This window comes from Bufo gargarizans, chromosome 8, assembly GCF_014858855.1.
Source record: "Bufo gargarizans isolate SCDJY-AF-19 chromosome 8, ASM1485885v1, whole genome shotgun sequence".
Classification (NCBI taxonomy): Eukaryota; Metazoa; Chordata; class Amphibia; order Anura; family Bufonidae; genus Bufo; species Bufo gargarizans.
The window spans coordinates 31,496,010-31,520,420 of record NC_058087.1 but is presented as its reverse complement, the minus strand read 5'-3'; the positions used below and the strand labels follow the sequence as shown (position 1 = coordinate 31,520,420).

General features: G+C 49.3%; 1 protein-coding gene across 1 annotated transcript in view; it reads right to left on the bottom strand.

The window, feature by feature from the left end:
• LOC122945237 (probable hydrolase PNKD) overlaps positions 1-24,117 on the bottom strand; it is a 53,236-nt gene extending 29,119 nt beyond the window's left edge. Inside the window, exon 1 of the mRNA XM_044304235.1 lies at positions 23,930-24,117. Within this exon, the coding sequence (XP_044160170.1) occupies positions 23,930-24,075 (146 nt within the window). The 5' untranslated portion in view covers positions 24,076-24,117. The remainder of the gene's footprint in view (positions 1-23,929) is intronic.
• Between the last annotated feature and the right edge of the window lie 294 nt (positions 24,118-24,411).

Genomic DNA, 24,411 nt, shown 5'->3' with positions numbered 1-24,411 from the left:
GATCCGTTTGCAATTGCACCATATTGTGTCAACGTCAAACGGATCCGTCCCCATTGACTTGCATTGTAATTCAGGACGGATCCGTTTGGCTCCGCACGGCCAGGCGGACGCCAAAACGACTTTTTTTTCATGTCCGTGGATCCTCCAAAAATCAAGGAAGACCCACGGACGAAAAAACTGTCACGGATCACGGACCCCGTTTTTGCGGACCGTGAAAAAAAACTGTCGTGTGCATGAGGCCTTAAGGCTACTTCCACACTAGCGTTAGAAGAATCCGGCAGGCAGTTCCGTTGCCAGAATCCGTCTGACAAATGCATTGAAATACCGGATCCGTCTCTCCGGTGTCATCTGGAAAAACAGATCCAGTATTTATTTTTTCTTCACATTTTTAAAGATCTGCGCATGCGCAGACCGGACAACCAAATCCATCAATGCGGCAATTTCATGAACACAGTAAGTGTTCCGGAATTTTGGCCAGAGAAAATACCGCAGCATGCTGCAGTATTTTCTCCAGCCAAATACCGTAAAAGGGACGGAACTGAAGACATCCTGATGCCTCCTGAACGGATTGCTCTCCATTCAGAATGCATTAGGACAAAACTGACGCGTTTTTTTTCCGGTATTGAGCCCCTAGGACCGAACTCAATGCAGGAAAACTTTAACGCTAGTGTGAAAGTAGCCTGAACCTACTGGTTTATTTTTCCTCATTTGCAACTTTTTTTGCACTAAAAGACGTTTTTTTCCTGGAAACAGGTGACTTTTTGCCGCAAAAATGGTAATTTTTTAAAGTGAATTAGACCAATCTAAGTGAATAAGAACCTGTCATACTGAAAAACAACCAGCAGAGGTCAGACCAAGGGCCCATTCACATGGCTGTAAGAACGGGTCTGCATTTTGCGGAACGGGTGCGGACCTATTCAATTTAATGGACCGTAGTTCTGTTCCGTGGCCCCGCCCCAAAAAATAGAACAATTGCGGACAAGAATAGGCATTGGAATTCACACGGGGCGGCATCCGTGTTTTGCAGATCTGCAATTTGCGGATCCGCAAAAAACTATGGTTGTCTGAATGACACTCCTCGTCTAATCCATCAACGGCTGTGCGACTTTTGATAAATACTCAGCGAAAGAAAGCCGATTGAAAACCGCCAGTCTAAGTTTATGGGAAAACAGGCGCGCTTGATAAATGTCCCCCATTATTTCACATATTTCCTGTGGGCTTGAACCTTACGGCGCGGTCCTACTCAGGATCCCATACAACACCTGCCCCCGGACTCTACCCTGCTCCTCGGCAAGAGAACTGCGGCATCTGAAACATTTGCGGCAGCATGCCGGTGTTCAGACCCTTTCACACGAGCAAGTTTTCCGCACGGACGCAATGCGCGACATGAACGCACAGCACCCGCACTGAATCCTGACCCATAAATTTCACTGGGTCTGTGCACATGAGCGGTTTTATTTTCACGCATCAGTTCTGCGTTGCGCGAGAATCGCAGCCTGTTCTATATTCTGCGTTTTTCACGCAGCCCTGGCCCCATAGACGGATGTAACCTGGATACAGTCCGAGTGCAAAGCGTTTTTCACTGATGGTTGATTGGAGATGTTGTTTGTAAATCTTCAGTTTTTTTTCACGTGTGTGAAAAACACATCAAAACGCATTGTTCTCATGCAGAAAAAACTGACTGAACTTGCTTGCAAAATGGTGCGAGTTTCACTGAACGCACCCGGACCGAATCAGTCACGCTCGTGTGAAAGAGGTCTAATACCGCAGTCAGCCCAGCTCCAGAACCGGCCGCAGCGTGCGCAGACTGTCACTATCCTGCGCACACCTGCCGAGGCTCCGGCGGAGCCGCTCGACAGAAAGAGGAAGAGTTTTACTGTATTGCAGGAATTAACCTTTGCCCCCGGCTGCTCTGTTAATCGCTCGTTTGTTCAGAGCAGGAAAAACAGATGATATAATCGCTCCTGGGGCCATAACAATGAGAGGCCGGGAATCGGAGGCGGCCTCCGCACACAGGTGCGCCACGCTGGAGACTCGCCGCCTTCCAGGCGCACACCATCACCCCCTGCACGGCATGTGGGTTGTCACCCAGCTTTACCAGACCCCTGAAAGGCGGAGGCCGCACAGTCCAGACTCAGTACGGGCTCTGGGCACCAGGGATTGACTCCTGTAAAGTGCAGAGGAAACGCTGGCATCGCTCTGCAATCAGCCTCACAGCCGCGTACGTTCTGTGCTCACAACGCAGCGAGCGCCAGCCTGTAATTAAATCTCACTTGGCACAGCCAACCCTCTGATCAGACCGATGACAGATCAATCTGCTGCCTCATCCGGCCATTAATGATCAGGGGAGGGGGGGGGGGGGGGCGCAGCTCTGAAGATAGAAATACAAAACAAGGTTGATGCATTTGACCAAAGGCTTCACTGTCTGCAAACTCGAGTCCAATGGACCGACTGTAACTACTGAGTGCAGCTCTGGAGTATAATGCAGAATGTAAGTCAGGATCAGTACAGGATAAGTAATGTATGTACACAGTGACTCCACCAGCAGAATAGTGAGTGCAGCTCTGGAGTATAATACAGGATGTAACTCAGGATCAGTACAGGATAAGTAATGTATGTACACAGTGACTGCACCAGCAGAATAGTGAGTGCAGCTCTGGAGTATAATACAGGATATAACTCAGGATCAGTACAGGATAAGTAATGTATGCACACAGTGACTGCACCAGCAGAATAGTGAGTGCAGCTCTGGAGTATAATACAGGATGTAACTCTGGATCAGTACAGGATAAGTAATGTATGTACACAGTGACTGCACCAGCAGAATAGTGAGTGCTGCTCTGGAGTATAATACAGGATGTAACTCAGGATCAGTACAGGATAAGTAATGGATGTACACAGTGACTGCACCAGCAGAATAGTGAGTGCAGCTCTGCAGTATAATACAGGATGTAACTGAGGATCAGTACTGGATAAGTAATGTATGTACACAGTGACTCCACCAGCAGAATAGTGAGTGCAGCTCTGGAGTATAATACAGGATGTAACTCAGGATCAGTACAGGATAAGTAATGCATGTACACAGTGACTGCACCAGCAGAATAGTGAGTGCAGCTCTGGACCAGCTGTTCCTGAGCTGCGATTACCTGTGGGTGTGGTCGCCTGTGGCTGTGTGTAGCTGCTGCTGCTGCTCCTGAGCGTTTGGAGGAAAATCTATCCACCTGAGGCCGGCTCTCTCCTCCCCAGGGGGAGAGTGGGTTCTCAGGCATGAGCGAGGGAAGCAAGCCCCAGGCTCCTGTTCCCAGCGGCAGGCCTTCAGGGGACAGGAGAAGCCAGCGTTTGGCCTGCATGGAGGACTCAGGGGTAAGAAGATCTGGCAGGAGTCGCAGTAATGTGGCTTCTGTCTCCCCTGAGTCTGAGGGTAGTAGGAAGAGCCGCAAGGCTGGATCCGCTAAGGAGGACCCGAATGCCAGCATGGGTGAGAGTGGCCCTTCCGGGGCCCAGCAAAAGCCGAGTGTTCACGGAGGTGAAGCAGATCTTGAGGAGGAAGGCTGGGGCGTACTGAGGGCCCGGGAGTCCATTTCCACCTACGGATCCCGGGTCATGAGCCACCTCCGTGAGTACGAAGACGCGACTAAGACCCTGAGGAGGCTCCGGGAGGAGCTGCGCGGCTTGAGGTCTTGTGTTGGAGTGGCCCCAAAGAGGAAGAAGCAGGGGCTGGAGAACCAAATAAAGCAGCTACAAGCTGACATTGGCGAGATTGAGCAAAGGCGGACTGTACTCCGAGATAAAAGCGGCCCGTTTAAGGAAAAACTCCTAAACGAGGAACGTTTTCGGAAGATGGCGGAGGAGAAGGGGCAGATGGGGCAGCAGCCTGACAGCCAGGTGGAGAAGGAACCAGTCGTGCAGGAGGAGGATGATGATGATGACCAGCAAGATCCACCTGGCAGCCTGCAGGAGCAGATTCCGTACAGTGGGCCCCCTGCACGCCAAATAGCAAGGTCACCCAGCTGCGGCTCGGGGGATGAGTATGAGACCTGCAGCCCGGGAGGGGCCCTAGTGGAGGAGATCCAGCTCCTGGAGTCCCCAGTGCGTTTCCAGGACTTATGCTTTGGTGATGAGTTGCCACCGGAGACGCCTGGGGAAGGAAAGAAAAAGGCTAAGAAGACCAAGCTCCAGGAGCAGGTAAGATATGTATACACCCCCCTCCCTGGGACCCCCGGGTCGACCGCAGGGCCGGCTCACTGTATTAGCCCCTCTTCTCAGCCCAGCCCGTGTCCTGCAGTGGACTCGGTGCAGGAGAGAGGGGAGAGCGAGGTATCCGATATGGTGGTGAGCTCCGTCTCTGTTTGCAGTAACGGGGATGGAGCTGGTGCGACACCGGCTGAAAAGCCGGACAGGAAGGTTACTGCGGAGGATGAGAGAAAAATCTCTGGCGCTGGAGTTTGCTCCCTGATGGGAGGAGGGGGTGGCTCCACGCCACAGATGGCTGCAGGAGCTCCGATGGCTCCAACCGCTGATGACGCTGTTCCCTCGGGCCAGCAGAGGCATGAAGGAGCTGTCGGAGCTATGACGGTTACGCCTCCCAATGAAGGTCAAGAACTGAGGCCAAAGCCTTTGTTTTGTATTGGCGCTGCTGGTCCAGATGAGCGGCGCCATGAAAGAACAGATCAGCAGCGTTTGGATCAGCGGCGCCCGGTAATGGATCAGCGGCGCCCAAAAGTTGTAAATGGTAGTACTGAGGAAGCGGAGGGCAATGATAAAAGTGGGGTTGGGGCTGTGGCCTATCTTTTGGGGGCAGCTCCGACCCCAGGGCCCAGTGATGCTGAGGTACCAATAATTACACCAAAACACACCGGTTCAGCCAGTATGAGTGAGGGAGCAGGTGGGGGGCAGAAAATTATTTTTAATAAAAATATGTCTGGGGGTTTGGATGGTGGAGTGAATGGTGTTAGGAGGGAAGGAAGGGAGGTCGCAGAATCTGTTGTAAGTAAGGCTGGTTTGGGGATGGAAGATATGGAAGTGGGTGGTGGAGGGTCTTTGGTAAGTGGGGAGGGTGTGGAACCTGGTCCGGTTGCCCCCCCGGCTGTGGCAGCCCCTGTGCGCAGTTTTGCTACTGTCACAGCCGGGGTGAGTAGGGGACCCTCCTTGTCCTCTGGCTCTGGGGACGGCGTTTTGCAGCGGCGTCTTCTGGAGGCTCTAAAGAGAGGGGAGAGCACAATCAATGTAGAGGGGAGGGAGGTTGATCTATCCTTTTGGATAGATAGGCATGGCCTCTCAGCCTTCCGAGAGCAAAGGAGCGGGGAGACCACGTGGTCCCTCCCGACAGCTGGGCAGGGTGCTCTCCGTAGGAATGTGGTCCGTCTGAGGTGGAGGGGCAGTGATACATGTCCTTCAAGATCAGAAGTTGTTGAGCTCCTTCTAAAGATGGGCTTCAAGGCGACAGACATCTACGCCTTGATACATCCCTATGGGACCCCTGAGTTCGATGTCAGCTTTGTTCGGCCGGAGGGACTTGAGCTCTTCTGGTCGAACTATGAGATGGCAAAGGACGAGCCCAGCTGGCGAGATTTTGCCGTCCAGGCAGTGTCTCGTCAGAACAATGTGAAGAGGGTGACCGTTCTAACCCGTAACGAGTCACTCTCGTGTATTGACATCATGACGTGGCTCGGCCGATATGGGGAGGTGGTGGAGGTTCCCAAGAAGAACAGGGATGAACATGGCATCTGGTCTGGGGCCTGGACGTTCATGGTAAAACTTAGGCTTTTAGGAAACACAGTTACTCACATACCATCTGCCACCTTCCTTGGAAGGGATCGCATCCAGATTTTCTACCAGGGTCAGCCGAAGCTCTGTCACAGATGCGGCAGCCCCACACACTTCAGTGCTAACTGCACTGTACAGAAGTGCGCGCTGTGTGGGGAGATTGGCCACCTCGCTGCATCATGTGCAGAGATTAGGTGTCACCTGTGTGGTGACTTAGGTCACCCATTCAGTCGCTGCCCTCATTCCTTTGCCAATGCGGTCAATGCCCCGGCGGGAGGAAGCCGTGAGGCCAATTCTACTGGGGCAGGGGCTGGCAGAAGTGAAGGAACAGAGGGGCCAGGGAAGAAAAGTAAGCAAAAGACGCCTGCCCAACTGAGGCGTCAGGAAAATCGCCGAAGGGAGAGGGAGATGGGTGAATCCCGGGAACCTCAGGCAACTGGGGAAGCTGGGATGACCCCTGATCTCACCCCTGAGACTGCTGCTACTGCTGAGGCCCAAAGGGACAGTGAGCTGGATGAGGAAATTAGGAGGATCCAGGAAGAGGAAGGTGCCATCTCCTCATTATCCCCCCATGACAGGGGAAGTGGGGGATGGCAAAAGCAGGGTAATAAACGTACAGGGAAAAAGGGAGATTTAAGATCTTCTCCCACCCGCCAGATGCCAAAGGAAGGTACAACCAACCCCCCTCTGATTAGTCTCTCAAACCGGTTCCAAGCCATTGGTGACACCTCCCCCTCCTCAGGGGAGGGAGCCGGTGGGGAGGTTTCGGGAGTCGCGGTGACACCTGGGCCTGCGGGGGACGCCGAGCCTCCTTCTACTGGGGAAAACATGTCCTCAGGGGTGGGGGCTGGCTTGGAGTCAGAGCACAAGGGCAGAGGTGAAATGGACACATCTGTTTGTTTGAAGAGGGGTAAGCCATCATCTGATGAAAAAGTTGGTGGGGGCAGTGGGAAAAGAAAGCCATCTAATTCAATCACCCATGATGGCGGCACTCACTCCGTTGACGCTGGCGTCCATTAATGTCGCCAGCATTAAGTCAGATACGGCTAGATTTGCGGCCTTTGATTTTTTCAGCCGGGTTGAAGCTGACATTTTGTTTTTGCAGGAGACCAGGCTGCCAGATTTGGCATCTGTATTTAAAGCTAAAAGGGAGTGGCGACGCGGATCCTCCTACTGGTCTCTTGCGGCCGAGCCGTATAGCGGGGTGGCAGTCCTTTTTACTGCACCGGTAGAATGCCGACGGGTTATTGAATTAGAAATGGGGAGGTGCCTGATCCTGGATGTCCTCATGAGGGGACAAGAACTTCGTCTAATTAACATCTATGGTCCCCAGTCCAAGTGGGACCGTAAGTGTCTCTTCATGAGGATCAAGCCCTATCTTTTTACAAGTCGGCAGGTGGTCTTTGGAGGGGACTTCAATACTGTCACGAGGCCCCAGGATAGGGGAGGTTCCAGGGACAAGCTGACTTACGACAGCGTTGCGCTTAATAAAATAGCTAGTGAGGCTCGTCTGGTGGATGTCCACATCCGGCACACCCCAGGCCACCCGGGGTTCACCTATCATAGGGCTAGTTGTAGGTCTAGAATAGACAGGTTTTATTTAAAGGAGGAAGCCGTCTCTTCAGCCGTGTCCGCTGTGGAGGTGGAGTTCTCCGACCACTGTATGATTTTGTTTTCTCTGAATGTTGCAGAGACCCCCCGAATGGGAAGGGGCTACTGGAGGCTCAATTCGTCTCTCTTGGAAGAAGCGGAGATAAGACAGTCCTTTGAGGATTTCGTTCAGAGCCAGGTACCATTGCTGGATCTCTGCGGCAGTAAGTCTGAGTGGTGGGAGATCTTCAAGGAAAGGGTGGGGAGATTCTTCCGCCAGCTCTCGAGCCTCAGGAGTCTGAGTAAGTATCGCCTGTATCAGGGCCTGAGGAGGAAACTCGAACGTCTTGTCTCGACTGGGGGTAGCCGTGAGGAGATCTCCAGAGTGAAGTCTTTGCTTATGAGGTGTCAGTACGATAGGCACGCATCTTTGGTTTTTGAGAGGGATTACGGGAAATACCGCTCGCCCGACCCTTACAAAAACTGCAGGATGTCAGTGAGTAGTAAGATTGTGTCAGGACTGATTGATAGTACGGGTTCTCTGAGAAGGTCCAGATCAGGGATCCTGGAGGTTGTCAGATCCTTTTACTCACATCTCATGGCAAGGAGGGATCTTGATCGTGATAAGATATCGGCTTTCCTGACTGAAACTGTCCCTGAACCAGGGGTAGACCCCTCTCTCGACGGTTTGACGGAAATGATCAGTGAAGAGGAAGTCAGTCTGGTGATTGAGGGGCTTGCTCCCAAAAAATCACCTGGTCCGGATGGCTTAACATCTGAGTTTTACAAGACCTTTAAGGACACCTTAGTTCCCCTCTTGACTGAGGTATTAAATGAGTGTCTCTCCTCGGGTACTCTACCAAAGTCAATGAGGAGGTCGGCCCTGATCATCCTGTCAAAGGGTAAAGATCCTTTCCACATTGAGAATTGGCGTCCCATAGCGCTCCTCGGTGTGGACAGAAAGATTTTGGCAAAGGTGCTATTTAATCGGCTGGTGAAGTTTGCACCCCAGCTCCTTTCTGGGGCCCAGCATTGCTCTGTTCCCGGCCACAGTACTTTTAGTGCTGTGCTCAGTGTCCGGGAGGCCGTGGAGCAGGGCAGGGCAGGTCACTGGAAGGGGTACATGCTGTCCTTGGATCAGGCAAAAGCATTTGATCGTGTTAACCACGAGTACCTCTGGTCTGTCCTTCTGAGATATGGCCTGCCCGGGGGGTTTGTTGATTGGCTTAAGACCTTGTATGCAGGGGCAGAGAGTTTCCCGCTTGTGAATGGTTGGATTGGGCGTCCTTTTGGGGTGGGATCTGGGGTTCGCCAGGGTTGTCCTCTGAGCCCGCTTTTGTACGTGTTCGCGATCGATCCCTTCCTTAGAGGGGTTGATCGTGGGCCGTTGGCGGGCATCGGGATGGACCGGGCGGCTCCGGAGACTACACTGAGGGTGGTGGCGTATGCTGATGACGTAACTATCTTTGTGTCTTCGAGAGGGGAGGCAGAGTGGGTACTGTCTGAGGTAGAGCGCTACTCAGAGTCATCTGGGTCCAAGATCAACCGAGATAAGTGTGAGAGTCTCTGGCTGGGAGGTGGAGATCCTGGTTTTGATCTCCCGGACACCCTTCCAGAGCCCCAGGAATCTACAAAAGTCCTCGGCATTGAATTTGGCCAGGGGGATTACCCCCATCAAAATTGGGATAGCAGGCTTAAGATTGCCGCTCAGAAGGTGGACCAGTGGAAGGGTTGGTCTTTAACCCTCAGGGAAAGGGTGAACATTATCAAAACCTACCTGATCCCTTTGCTGTTATATCTGGGCAGTGTGTGCGTCTTGCCGGAACCTTTCTGGACTCGGGTCTACAGTCTGTTCTTCCAGATGTTATGGGGAAACAGACTGAACCTTGTCAAGAGGGAGGTTACTTACCGTACGAGGAGACTAGGAGGGTTGGGTATGGTCAACCCTGTGGTGTTCCTGGTGAACACCTTTATTAAGATTAATCTCTCGAACCTCTGGCAAGAGAGGGCTCCTCTGTGGGTAGCCTCCTGTCGGGGATGGTTTCGGCCTTTCTTCCAGGAATGGGAGACAGGGGGGCAAGTGAAGGATCTCCGCACACCACATGGGCATCTCCCGGCTTATGCTGCCCTGGTTCTGAAGGTATTACGTCGGTGGGGTCTGGGGATGTGGGAAATCAGGACTCAGTCAAGGAGACTCCTTGACCAGAGGGTTCTGTTGACCCATTTCCAGAAACCTCTGGCCCTCAGGGACTGCCCAGGTCGGGATCTGAGGGTTGGGTTACGGCTTTTAAATTCCAATAGGATCCCCTTGAAGTTCTTTGACTTGACTTGGCGCTGCTTCCATGGGAAACTGTGTGTGAGGGACAATCTGAAGTGTAGGAGCTCTGAGGACAGGGGGTGTCCCCGTGAGGAGTGCGGTGGTGTGCTGGAAAGCATGGACCACTTCCTGCTTCATTGTCCCTTTAACACAGAGGTTTACACCAGGGTGGGGACCTCCATTGGCTGGCCTAGGCTGGTCACTCTCTCCTATGCGGAATGGGCCTATGGAGCATTCAGACACCTGGGTGGTAGGGACCTTTGCACTTTATTCCTAGTCAGCTCAGTGGTCAGGTACTACACGTGGCATGCACGGTGTTTAGTTTCGACGCAACGCAAAATCCTCCCCGAGGATGAGGTGGTTAGGAACATTCTCGGAGACCTGGTGAAGGTGCGCTCTCTGGAGTACGAGAGGTTGGGGGCGGGTAGAGCCTCTCTCCTCTGGAGGGGTTTTGCCTTTAGGGTACCCTAGCCTGTTGTCTCCCCTCCCGGTGGTGGGCTGAAGCTGACACTGTAGATTTTTGTTTTGTTTGGTGGCTGTATGAGGACATAGGGCTTGCAGGCGCCAAACTTGGGCTTTAATGGGTTGTGTGTGGCTGAAAAGCCTCACGGTGGGTGGTGAGGGTAAGGTCTACTATGTAATGTACTATGTAATGTAGTTTATATGTCTTTATGTCTATATATATATTTGTATATTTGTATAGGTTGAGTTGTCGGGTGTAGTGTTAGGTTGGGTGGTGGGTAAATGGGGGGAGGGTTCCATGGAACATTGGGGACTTTGGGACATATAAGAAAATCCTGGGCTGGTTCATGGACGTCTGTTATCATGTACTGGGGGCATGGGATGCGGGACCAGCTCAGGGACCAAAAAAAAAAAAAAAAAAAAAAAAAAATATATATATATATATATATATATATATAAAAAAAAAAAAAATTGTGTGTTGCATTGGGGTGGTGGTGGGTGGGCTTTTTGTAAGTTTAACTTCTGTATTTGTTAAGTGTAGGTAGGTGCAACCGGATCAGGAAGGTTAGTACATGTACATAGATATTGTAAATATTGTACATAGCTGGTGTTCTGTGGCGAGTGGGCTGGACCGGTGCTGTCTGCGCCGCGCTGAGGAGCATCATGTCCTGTATGGTTGGTTTGGTCTCTGTTTTATATATTTATTTATCTGTTTGTTTTAAAATTTTAATAAAAGAAATACAGGATGTAACTGAGGATCAGTACAGGATAAGTAATGTATGCACACAGTGACTGCACCAGCAGAATAGTGAGTGCTGCTCTGGAGTATAATACAGGATGTAACTCAGGATCAGTACAGGATAAGTAATGTATGTACACAGTGACTGCACCAGCAGAATTGTGAGTGCAGCTCTGCAGTATAATACAGGATGTAACTGAGGATCAGTACTGGATAAGTAATGCATGTACACAGTGACTGCACCAGCAGAATAGTGAGTGCAGCTCTGGAGTATAATACAGGATGTAACTTAGGATCAGTACAGGATAAGTAATGTATGTACACAGTGACTGCACCAGCAGAATAGTGAGTGCAGCTCTGGAGTATAATACAGGATGTAACTCAGGATCAGTACAGGATAAGTAATGTATGTACAAATATATTCAACTTTTTACAAAAGATCAGTTACATGAAGCAGGTAATTAACCCACAAATAACCTATAATGACACTTATAATGAGCCTTGGGTTGATAGACGCAAAATGTCATAAAACCCACCCATTGGCGACTGCGATGGTGAAAAGGAATCTTTCAAACAAACAGTCTTTGGTCTTTTATTTATGCTCAGATGCTTTGTTCAGATCACGTAAAACTTAACTACAATCCACCTGTTGTGTTCTTATCGAGAATACAGGAACTCTTTAAGCAGCCATATCCTGAAATTGTTCCCGGCCACACAGCGGGGTCCCTCTGTACTTGACCTCGGTGCCTCCTCCCTGATAAAGAATCAGCCAGTACTGAACACATCGCTTTTATGACAGATATCAAACAACTGTGCGGCCAAGACCCCAACACAAGGCTGGCTCTGTTCTCTCCGATGTCAACTGCAAAACACTGTACAGATACTGTGCGGTAACTGACGAGAGCAGGTTACACAATCCCATCATGTGCTACATCTGCAGGACACAGCGAAGCTCTGCAAAACCATCAACTGCTACTGAATGGATTATTATACAGATAGAAAGGGCAACCAAAGATATGGAAATACTGTTCTTCATGTAGGTCCATACACTAACCATAGGGGGCAGTATTATAGTAGTTACATTCTTGTACATAGGAGCAGTATTATAGTAGCTATATTCTTGTACATAGGAGCAGTATTATAGTAGTTATATTCTTCTACATAGGAGCAGTATTATAGTAGTTATATTCTTGTACATAGGGGCAGTATTATAGCAGTTATATTCTTGTACATAGGAGCAGTATTATAGTAGTTATATTCTTGTACATAGGAGGCAGTATTATAGTAGTTATATTCCTGTACATAGGAGGCAGTATTATAGTAGTTATATTCCTGTACATAGGAGGCAGTATTATAGTAGTTATATTCTTGTACATAGGAGGCAGTATTATAGTAGTTATATTCTTGTACATAGGAGGCAGTATTATAGTAGTTATATTCTTATACAGAGGAGCAGTATTATAGTAGTAATATTCTTATATATAGGAGGCAGTATTATAGTAGTAATATTCTTGTACATAGGCGCAGTATTATAGTAGTAATATTCTTGTATATAGGAGGCAGTATTATAGTAGTTATATTCTTGTACATAGGAGCAGTATTATAGTAGTTATATTCTTGTACATAGGAGCAGTATTACAGTAGTTATATTCTTGTATATAGGAGGCAGTATTATAGTAGTTATATTCTTGTACATAGGAGCAGTATTATAGTAGTAATATTCTTGTACATAGGCGCAGTATTATAGTAGTAATATTCTTGTATATAGGAGGCAGTATTATAGTAGTTATATTCTTGTACATAGGAGCAGTATTATAGTAGTTATATTCTTGTACATAGGAGCAGTATTACAGTAGTTATATTCTTGCACATAGGAGCAGTATTACAGTAGTTATATTCTTGCACATAGGAGCAGTATTATAGTAGTTATATTCTTGTACATAGGAGCAGTATTATAGTAGTTATATTCTTGTACATAGGAGCAGTATTATAGTAGTTATATTCTTGTACATATGAGCAGTATTATAGTAGTTATATTCCTGTACATAGGAGGCAGTATTATAGTAGTTATATTCTTGTACATAGGAGGCAGTATTATAGTAGTTATATTCTTATACAGAGGAGCAGTATTATAGTAGTAATATTCTTATATATAGGAGGCAGTATTATAGTAGTAATATTCTTGTACATAGGCGCAGTATTATAGTAGTAATATTCTTGTATATAGGAGGCAGTATTATAGTAGTTATATTCTTGTACATAGGAGCAGTATTATAGTAGTTATATTCTTGTACATAGGAGCAGTATTATAGTAGTTATATTCTTGTACATAGGAGCAGTATTATAGTAGTTATATTCTTGTATATAGGAGCAGTATTATAGTAGTTATATTCTTGTATATAGCGGGCAGTATTATAGTAGTGATATCCTTGTACATAGGAGCAGTATTATAGTAGTTATATTCTTGTACATAGGAGCAGTATTATAGTAGTTATATTCTTGTACATAGGAGCAGTATTATAGTAGTTATATTCTTGTACATAGGAGCAGTATTATAGTAGTTATATTCTTGTACATAGGAGCAGTATTATAGTAGTTATATTCTTGTACATAGGAGGCAGTATTATAGTAGTTATATTCTTGTACATAGGAGGCAGTATTATAGTAGTTATATTCTTATACAGAGGAGCAGTATTATAGTAGTTATATTCTTGTACATAGGCGCAGTATTATAGTAGTAATATACTTGTATATAGGAGGCAGTATTATAGTAGTTATATTCTTGTACATAGGAGCAGTATTATAGTAGTTATATTCTTGTACATAGGAGCAGTATGATAGTAGTTATATTCTTGTACATAGGGAGCAGTATTATAGTAGTTATATTCTTGTACATAGGAGGCAGTATTATAGTAGTTATATTCTTGTACATTCTTGCACATGATATCCAGTGAAGCTGCCCTGTAAATCAGTCTTCTTCTTGTATGTGAACTCTATGTTCCTCCATCTGTAAGTGACAGTCAGGTAGTTACAAAGTCATTGAACAGTTCCTGTAGATTCTAATGGTCACTGGATACTTAATAACTGCATCAGGCAGAGAATTCCCACTCATGTTAATGACAGGTCCAGTCACACAGGAATCTGGAGATCGACGTTCATCGTTCAGTCACCACCAAGTGGAACGTGTTTCGTCGTCACTGACTTCTCACCAAACTACCACCTTACATCACTCCTGCTCATCAGGATATGTCATGGTCAGTTATAACCCCCCCACCGTCACCACTAAGGCCAGGGAGTGTCTTCCGTGTGCACTTGTACCTGTCTAGAAGCTTACACATCGGGGACAAGAAGAAGTCGGACCCTTGCCACTGGACCGGAGCAGAGTCGAGCAGATGCCTGCTTTTTTTTTACTTTAGGTACCATAAGTTATGGCTGCTGATCCAAGCAGCTGCACAATCACAGAGGCAGCAACCGGGTACATATGCCTATGCCACAGAACGACTAGGAAACGGACAACACATGAAGATGGCCGCTCACTGCCCCCCGCTGCGCCACCCCACCTCATCATGACCTTCCCGAGACTGCGGCTTCATCCCCCATCACAGAAGATGAGCGACGACGGCAATTAGAGGAAATCCCATTCTGCGGTTTCATAATGATTTCCAGAAGTTTTCAACAAGTACCAAAAATTCACCCCCGCTATCCCCCCCCCCATATAGACGACTACCAGTAGCATTAATATACAAGAAAACCAGCACTTTACACAGGAAAAGTCCATTAATTCAGCAACCGATGGTCCAGAAATCCTGCTAATCCAAGCTGTAATAAAAACGTAGTGGAAAGCAGTGTGCATCTCCAGCGCAGGGGAAGTATATGCCGTATAGAGGAGCAGAAACGTCCAATAAACCAGCACCTCCGCTGCTCTTCACATGCCGGATTATCAGAACACGGGTATAATCATTTTAATGCATCAAAAAGATCTAAGACGAGGAGCCTGCCGGGTTTTGCAGCCATAATATGCATGCTGAAAGCATTCTCCACCATGGGCATGATGTCACGACCTGCATGGTTGCAAAACAGCTCGAAACCTTTAAGTCCTGCCCCGGGACCACCACCGAAACACCTGGGAAACTCCCACAAAACACCCACGGGTCAATCTGCACAAACCGCGCTCCCTCCCGTAACTGTTGGTAACTACTCCCGCTGCGGTACTGACGCTTGTTAAAGCAGCTACCGATCCGTACATCCAGCAGGTTCACACATAGCAGGTATGGTGCCGATTTTCGCCTGTGGTATTGTGAGAAAGTCCCCAAAGTATCACAGAACCAGCAAAGTGGATGAGACGAGAAAAAAAATCCACAGCAGAAACCGACCTGCGGGGCGCATTTTTGCAGACATACTGCCGAATTCTATTGTGTATTTCACTTGTTTTGCAATAGTTAGGGGGAAATCCGTGACAAATGTAGGGTTGCACCGGTTGCATCGATACTTTTGTACCCAGATCGATTCGATACTGGGATTTGCTATTTTACGATACTAGGCTGCGCTATTGCGCGCACCATGTTATCCTGAGCAGTCACAGTGGAGAAGGAGGGAGTCCCTGACCACTGTGTGCGGCTGACCCCGGTGAGAACAGAGAGGAGGAGGAGGGGAGGAACCGTGGCCACTGCGCCACCAATGAATATAAATACAAATGAATACAAATGTAGGCTGCGGGTGCCGGCCATAACAATACCCGGCCTCTATGACTGTGTGCTGCGAACCGTGGTAATTAACCCCTCAGGTGCAGAACCCCTCCCCTCCTACTCCCCATCTTCTCAGTATTAGGGCTCGTGCACACGACCGTATGTATTTTGCAGTCTGCAAAAAATACGGATGACGTCCGAGTGCATTATGTAATTTGCGGAACAGCTAGCCCTTCATAGAACTGTACTATCCTTGTCCGTAATGCAGATAATAGGACAAGTTCTATTTTTTTGCGGAACGGAAATACGTACATATGGAAACGGAATGCACACAGAGTAACTTCCATTTTTTTTGCGGACCCATTGATGTTAATAGTTCCGCATACGGTCTGCAAAAAACGGACACAGAAAGAAAATATGTTTGTATGCATGAGCCCTTATATTTAATTGCCCCCTCCATCCACAGTGTAAGGGCTCGTTCACGGGCACCGTCCGCGGGGCAGGCGCATGGGGATCACAGAGCAAGTTCTATCCTTTTGCGGTGCGGATGCACGGAATGCAACCCCAGAAAGCACTCCGTAGTGCTTCCGTAGTGTTCCGTTCTGTGCTTCCGTTCCGCATCTCCGGATTTGCGGACCCATTGAAATGAATTGGTCCGCATCATTGATGCGGAATAGCCACGGAACGGTGCCCGTGTATTGCGGGTCCGCAATACGGCAACGGGCAGCACACATTCATGTGAACGAGCTCTTATAGTCATTGGTGGCAGTGGCCCCGGGGACCCCCTTCCTCATCCATTGGTGGTGCAGTGGCAGCTTCTGATCGTAGCCCCAGCCGGACGTTCCATAAAATGCAGAATGCACGCAGTTTTTTTTGGTGCTTAATTTTTTTCGCGTGGTATCGAGTATCGCAATACTTTCTTATGGTATAAAAATCGAATCAAAATGTTGGCTTTGTGACAACCCCAGACAAATCTGCAGCAAAATTCACGCATGAGGATTCTAACTCTATTCCAAACTCTGTGGAAAAAAAAAAAAAGAAAAACCCGCCCTCGTGGCCGTACGATAAACAAAGTCCACACCAAAAAACTCCTGAAATAAGGCATCCGAGACACGCCCAATGGTGGCCTTGTTGCAGCCAATCACAGCATGCCTTTCATGCCTTGTACAGGCAGATCAGACTGGTTGCTATGGGCAACAAAGTGAATTTTCATAAATGAAACATTGCAGCTTTTCTGGCAAAATAAACTCTGCAAGTTCTAAACTGGTAAAAAAAATAAAAAAATAAAAAAAATTAAACCCGCCGTTATGTCACGAAATGTTGACTTCGCTCCCCATCCTGAGCTCTGCAACTGACAGCTTCAGCTTTTAGGGAAGTAAAAAAAAGGAAAGAACGGTGAGCGATTGAGACAAGAAGAAAATCTGTTCCTTAAAGGGGTTTTCCAGTGTCATGTAAATACAGCTTAATCACGACAGACGGGAACGCTCTGCAACTTTCTAACAGACTTTGAATTACTCACTTTTTTCAAGTTCTCTGCTTGTTGTCAGTGATAAAAAAACATTCCTATTTATATCTGGAGATCGGGAGCTCCTCTGATCTCGCTACAATGTATCAGCGCAGGTAAACGCCATCAGCCTGGAGAATTGTGCCGCTGTTGGGTTTAATCCACAGAGGCCTATTTACTAACACACTGCAGCTGTGCGATGTAAACAATACTGTGTTCCCATTCACTGACAACAAGCAGAAAACATGAAATTTGTGAGGAATTAAAACAGTAGGGTAGAAATTTTTTGCTGAACTGTATATGAACCGATGATTAACTCTATACCGGCTCCATGATGGTTTTGCAGCGTGATATCGCGTGTTTCTATTTCTCAGTCATGACTTGGGTTACGATGAGCAATAGAAACACGCGATATGCCGCTGCAATCTACCGCCATCACAGAGCTGCGCTTAAGGTTTTCTTCTCTATCCAGGTCTAAACTAGGGCTGAAACGATCACTCAATAAAATTCTCGATGCAAATTTTTGCATCGAAGATTCGTTTGTGTCATGTGACCACGGAGCGGGAGTGAAGTGCTTGCTATTACTCCCGCTCCGTGGTCTCCTGCTGGCCCGCAATACTCACCGTTTCCAGCAGGGGGCCTCCAGACACTCCAGAGCACGTCCATGGTCCCGCGCTGCACTGACCTCCTGACGTACGCACGCCGTAATCGGACGCGCTGTGTGACGTCAGGTGTAGAGCAGCGCGGAACGATGGAGTGTCGGCGGCGCCCCTGCTGGAAAGGTAAGTTGGTGAAACCGAGGGTGTGGGGGCGCAACTAAGGCCGGGTGCCTGGAGTGCACAGCGTTATAGCAACCAATGACGCTGTGCACTCCGGGTGTCAGCAGCAGAGACTGAAAAGGGTGGGGGAGTAGAGCCGATGGCTCTGGGGGCGGGGGGGAGTAGAGCCGATGGCTCTGGGGGCGGGGGGGAGTAGAGCCGATGGCTCTGGGGGCGGGGGGGAGTAGAGCCGATGGCTCTGGGGGCGGGGGGGAGTAGAGCCGATGGCTTTGGGGGGGTGGGGGGAGTAGAGCTGATGGCTCTGGGGGGGGGGGGGGGAGTAGAGCTGATGGCTCTAGGGGTGGGGGGAGTAGAGCTGATGGCTCTGGTGGGGGGGGAGTAGAGCTGATGGCTCTGGGGGGGAACTGATGCACTTGGGCTAATCGCACAGAGGGGAACAAAGTGTGGTGGGGACCGATGGCAAGGGGTCTTCATTTTTTCTTATTACTCGATAAATCATAAAAAATAATCGATTACTAAATAAAGAATACTCGATTACTAAAATAATCGTTTACTGCAGCCCTAGTCTGAAACTAAAACCATTGCGTTGTAGGAGCTCAGATACCAAGAGCCAAAGTATTAGTTCACAAATCTGACAACTTTATTTAACGAGGACCGCTCTCCTCTCCTGAAATGTCAGTTTTAATGACTATTTGCATTCCCCATGTAATAATAATTCTGCAGTGTCTATTCCTATGACTCTGTGTTGTGGCGTTCCTGTATTATTCCTGCTAGAAGTTTACAAATAAATTGCCAGCAGCTTGTAGTAAAGATACTTCTGAGTGTTACCAGTACTGTCGAATGTCCACCGCAGTCCCTCCTGCGCCTCCACAGTCCATCCTGCGCCCCTGTCCGCCGCAGTCCATCCTGCGCCCTCTCTCCGCCGCAGTCCATCCTGCGCCCTCTCTCCGCCGCAGTCCATCCTGCGCCCTCTCTCCGCCGCAGTCCATCCTGCGCCCTCTCTCCGCCGCAGTCCCTCCTGCTCCTCCTTAGTCTCTCCTGCGCCCCCTCTCCGCCGCAGTCCCTCCTGATCTTCCTCAGTCCCTCCTGCGCCCCCTCAGTCCCTGCTGCTCCTCCTCAGTCTCTCCTGCGCCCCCCTCTCCACCGCAGTCCCTCCTGCTCCTCCTCAGTCTCTCCTGCGCCCCCCTCTCCGCCGCAGTCCCTCCTGCTCCTCCTCAGTCTCTCCTGCACCCCCCTCTCCGCCGCAGTCCCTCCTGCTTCTCCTCAGTCCCTCCTGCACCCCCTCTCCGCCGCAGTCCCTCCTGCTCCTCCTCAGTCCCTCCTGTGGCCCCTCTCCGCCGCAGTCCCTCCTGCGCCCCCTCTCCACCGCAGTCCCTCCTGCTCCTCCTCAGTCCCTCCTGCTTCTCCTCAGTCCCTCCTGAGCCCCCTCTCCGCCGCAGTCCCTCCTGCTTCTCCTCAGTCCCTCCTGCGCCCCTCTCTGCCGCAGTCCCTCCTGCGCCCCTCTCCGCCGCAGTCCCTCCTGCTCCTCCTCAGTCTCTCCTGCGCCCCTCTCCGCCGCAATCCCTCCTGCCCCTCCACAGTCCCTCCTGCGCCCCTCTCCACCGCAGTCCCTCCTGCTCCTCCTCAGTCTCTCCTGCGCCCCTCTCCGCCGCAATCCCTCCTGCGCCTCCACAGTCCCTCCTGCGCCCCTCTCCACCGCAGTCCCTCCTGCTCCTCCTCAGTCTCTCCTGCGCCCCCTCTCCGCCGCAGTCCCTCCTGCTCCTTCTCAGTCCCTCCTGCGCCCCCTCTCCGCCGCAGTCCGTCCTGCACCCCCTCTCCACCGCAGTCCCTCCTGCTTCTCCTCAGTCCCTCCTGCGCCCCCTCTCCGCCGTAGTCCCTCCTGCTCCTTCTCAGTCCCTCCTGCGCCCCCTCTCCACCGCAGTCCGTCCTGCTTCTCCTCAGTCCCTCCTGCGCCCCCTCTCCGCCGCAGTCCCTCCTGCGCCCCTCTCCACCACAGTCCCTCCTGCTCCTCCTCAGTCTCTCCTGCGCCCCCTCTCCGCCGCAGTCCCTCCTGCTCCTTCTCAGTCCCTCCTGAGCCCCCTCTCCGCCGCAGTCCGTCCTGCACCCCCTCTCCGCCGCAGTCCCTCCTGCTCCTCCACAGTCCCTCCTGCAGCCCCTCTCCGCCGCAGTCCTTCCTGATCCTCCTCAGTCCCTCCTGCGCCCCTCTCCACCGCAGTCTGTCCTGCGCCCCCTCTCCGCCACAGTCCGTCCTGCTCCTCCTCAGTCCCTCCTGCGCCGCCTCTCCACCGCAGTCGCCACTGACACTATTCTCGGCATAATTTACTGTTTGCACTGGCGCACCTTGTACTGTGCATTCTATGAATGGACACTTTGTAACACAAAAAAAAATGAAAAACATCACATACGAGAGAGCGATGAGAAGACTGGTCCTAGGAGCTTACAATCTGATGGCATGCAGCTGTCAGCCGATGGTTTACCCCTCCACCCTCCTGTACCAACGGGTGTGATTATTTTAGCAACCATGTTTTTCTATTGTCACAGTGCTTCAATACTGAAACGTGAAGCAACTCTGCAATCTAATTGAATTAAAAATCTCCTGCCGTTTTATGTATTCAGCTCCTGTGCAGACCGCTGTGTGTGGACCCCCACCAGTGACAAAGTGATGGCATGTCTGGGCGATATGCCAGCAATTCGATAAGAACAGAAAACCCCTTTATGTGCAGAGGATTCTGTAGAAAAGGTTTTCAGTTTCTGGGTGTAAACGAACAGGGTTCCATTCATCGACAGCAAGCGGATCAATGAAACAGTACAGAAAGGCAAGTATTGTTTTGCTACTATATAAAGTTTAATCAAAGTACGATTAGATTATTATAAGCTTTGCCTTCCTTCCAATATGCTCAAGATCTCTGCTTGCTGTCAGTGAATGGGAAGATTTGTTCTTCACATCCAGATTCTGAGAACCGCTGTGCTCTGAGGCACTGGATCTACCTGCTGGGTGAAAACAGGGCACAGTATGGATGTGAACAGCTACAGTTCTCATTTACTGACAGCAAGCAGAGTGTAAATGACACCCAATTTCCTTATCTCGGATATGGCCTACAAAAACCACACAGAGGAGGCGGGTTCTGAGGCTCTCGGATCAGCTGCAGCCTCACACCACTGCTGAGTCACTGGAGGTGAGAACATAACTCTGCAGCGGGTGCTGACAACACCTCTCATCATTTCACGGCAGATCATTAGCAACGAAGCCTCACGAGCCCTGGGAAGGTTCATCTCAGATTTGGCTGGTTAACCCTGTGTGAGCCAAAGAGGAAGTGAAAATCCTGCCAGGTTGGTTTGGTTTTCGGATGTGTTGATACAAACCAAATCTCCTGTCTGTTCATCCTGAGCCTTCTGGTTCATGAACACCAGAACTACAGGGAAAACTGAACAGAAGGAGAAAAAGATTCCATCTACGACATTTATAAATCCCAAATGGCACAATGGTATAATACAGGATGTAACTGAGGATCAGTAATGTAATGTACAGTGACTGCACCAGCAGAATAGTGAGCGCAGCTCTGGAGAATAATGCAGGATGTAACTCAGGATCAGTACAGGGTAAGTAATGTATGTACACAGTGACTGCACCAGCAGAATAGTGAGTGCAGCTCTGGAGTATAATACAGGATGTAACTCAGGATCAGTACAGGATAAGTAATGTGTATATACACAGTGACTCCACCAGCAGAATAGTGAGTGCAGCTCTGGAGTATAATACAGGATGTAACTCAGGATCAGTACAGGATAAGTAATGTAATGTATGTACACAGTGACTGCACCAGCAGAATAGTGAGTGCAGCTCTGGAGTATAATACAGGATGTAACTCAGGATCAGTACATGATAAGTAATGTATGTACACTGTGACTGCACCAGCAGAATAGTGAGTGCAGCTCTGGAGTATAATACAGGATGTAGCTCAGGATCAGTACAGGATAAGTAATGTATGTACACAGTGACTGCACCAGCAGAATAGTGAGTGCAGCTCTGGAGTATAATACAGGATGTAGCTCAGGATCAGTACAGGATAAGTAATGTATGTACACAGTGACTGCACCAGCAGAATAGTGAGTGCAGCTCTGGAGTATAATACAGGATGTAACTCAGGATCAGTACAGGATAAGTAATGTATGTACACTGTGACTGCACCAGCAGAATAGTGAGTGCAGCTCTGGAGTATAATACAGGATGTAGCTCAGGATCAGTACAGGATAAGTAATGTATGTACACAGTGACTGCACCAGCAGAATAGTGAGTGCAGCTCTGGAGTATAATACAGGATGTAGCTCAGGATCAGTACAGGATAAGTAATGTATGTACACAGTGACTGCACCAGCAGAATAGTGAGTGCAGCTCTGGAGTATAATACAGGATGTAACTCAGGATCAGTACAGGATAAGTCATGTATGTACACAGTGACTGCACCAACAGAATAGTGAGCGCAGCTCTGGAGTATAATCAGTGGATATCCCATTCTGACTCTCTGAAATATACGTCACCCCCAGTTCACACACGGCTGTGGTTTTACATTCATGGTGTGACATGACAATGCGCTCTCTGTCTGGCAGATCATCGCTCCCTTCTCAAATTAACCCTTCAGTCTGCTACTCCGGACATAGCCAAGTCTTGCTGATGACTACAGGTCTGGTCACCCCATGAGTCAGGCTCAATACTGGACAATCTGCAGAACATTGCGATCCCAGCAGTCACCTAGAACATCTCATCCTGCAGAACATTGCGATCCCAGCAGTCACCTACGAGAACGTCTCATTTAGAGAGGCCTCTCCTGCATAACGGAAACGGGACGGATCCGTTCTGCAGCCCATAGACTTATGTTATGACGGAATGAATAACGGAAGTCCTCTAAAGGCATTCCGTCACAGAATCGCGTTTTGGTCCGTGGTAACGGCGTCCATAACGCAATCCATGTTTTACCAATAAACAAATCGCAAACGAATTTCATAAGCGGAATTTGCTCATCTCTAATCATCACCACGGCCATTAAAAGCAACGGCAGCATCTTACCAGCTGCCAGGAGATAAGGCTGGTTCCTGACATTCTGCAGAACATTGCAACACTCTTATCAGTGTTTCCGAAGGCAGCAGATTTCACCTAATGAAAAACATGTATTCTGCAGAACATCGCAATGTAAAACCTGCCGCTTATCACTGCCTATCAGCGTTCTGCAGAACATTACACCATATCAGCTATCGGTGTCCAGCACGGCGTGCACGTATAAGCCGCAGAACGTTGCTCTTTGATGGACAATACGGCAACTTAACACTACCTGAACGCCATCTGCAGAGCATCGCTCCATTCTATAGCCCAGTACTGCCAGAATGCAATCTGCATACATTCCGCAGAGCGTTACTCCTCACGATTAGACGTTGCTTGGCTATATTCTGCAGAACGTCGCTCTTCACTACCGGTTACATCTGACAGAGCGTTTGCACCGTACTGCTCGCCCTAGCTCAGCACTGTTTACATGCAGACAGAGCATCGCGCCTCGGCTCAGCAGTCAGGCATCAAAACAAGCAATTACCCAATATTTCATGCATGATCCTAAGGAAGTGGCGGGCGGGCGGGGGGGGGGGAGGAGGAGGAGGAGGGGGGGGCACCCCTCTGCCCATCGCCTTTACCACTAGACCCTAAAATCTGCCGCTGATCTGGGACAATTGGCACCGTGACGCCGTCCATCCGACGCGATGTGATGCAATATAACTGCGTTCACACAGCGACATCCAAAGCGATTTTTAAAGAAGACTGCGGCGATAAAGGTTATCGTATCGCCATGACACGTCATGTTTCGTTTTTTGTTTTGTTTTTTCCTAAAAATTATAATAAGGGAACCGATAAATCAGGTGATTACGCCATTATTTTTCAATTTAACCCAGAAAAAAAAAAATATAATAAATATAAAAAATAAAAAAAAAAAAAACTGCGGCAATTAACAAAACATCGCAGCAGAATTCAGCAGCTGCATGCAGTGATCTGTGACCCGCCGGGCGGACATTGACCCCACAGCTCCCATCACCCCCCGCACTCACGCGATCCTGAAGAACGGCTTCTCGGTGCGGGCCATGAGTGTCCGCGGGAGGCAGGAGCAGCCCGGGAGCCGGCGGAGCAGCAGCGCGAGCCCGCAGCAGGAGCAGCAGACGGCGGCCGCGGCCAGGAGCATCAGCAGCGCCGGCATGACACTCCTCCTCCAGGTGACCGCGCCACGCCCACTCCCAGGACTCGCGGAGCCACGCCCCTCCCCCAGGCAGAGAGTACGGCTCCCGGCGGCTGGAGAGAGAGCGACCTCTGGAGGACAAAAGTGCTAAACACGTGAATGGGCGACTGAGGCTATTATTATTATTATTCTGAGGGTCGATGATGATTCTTATATTGATTATTATTTTATACATTAGTGAAGCACGCCCCCTAAAGTGATTTACATAACCACGCCCCAGCGAACGCTTCTGCTACAGCAAGTCTGCTTCTGTATGGACTGTGTGATGATGGCGGCCTCTAGTGGTAAAAGTGGGTA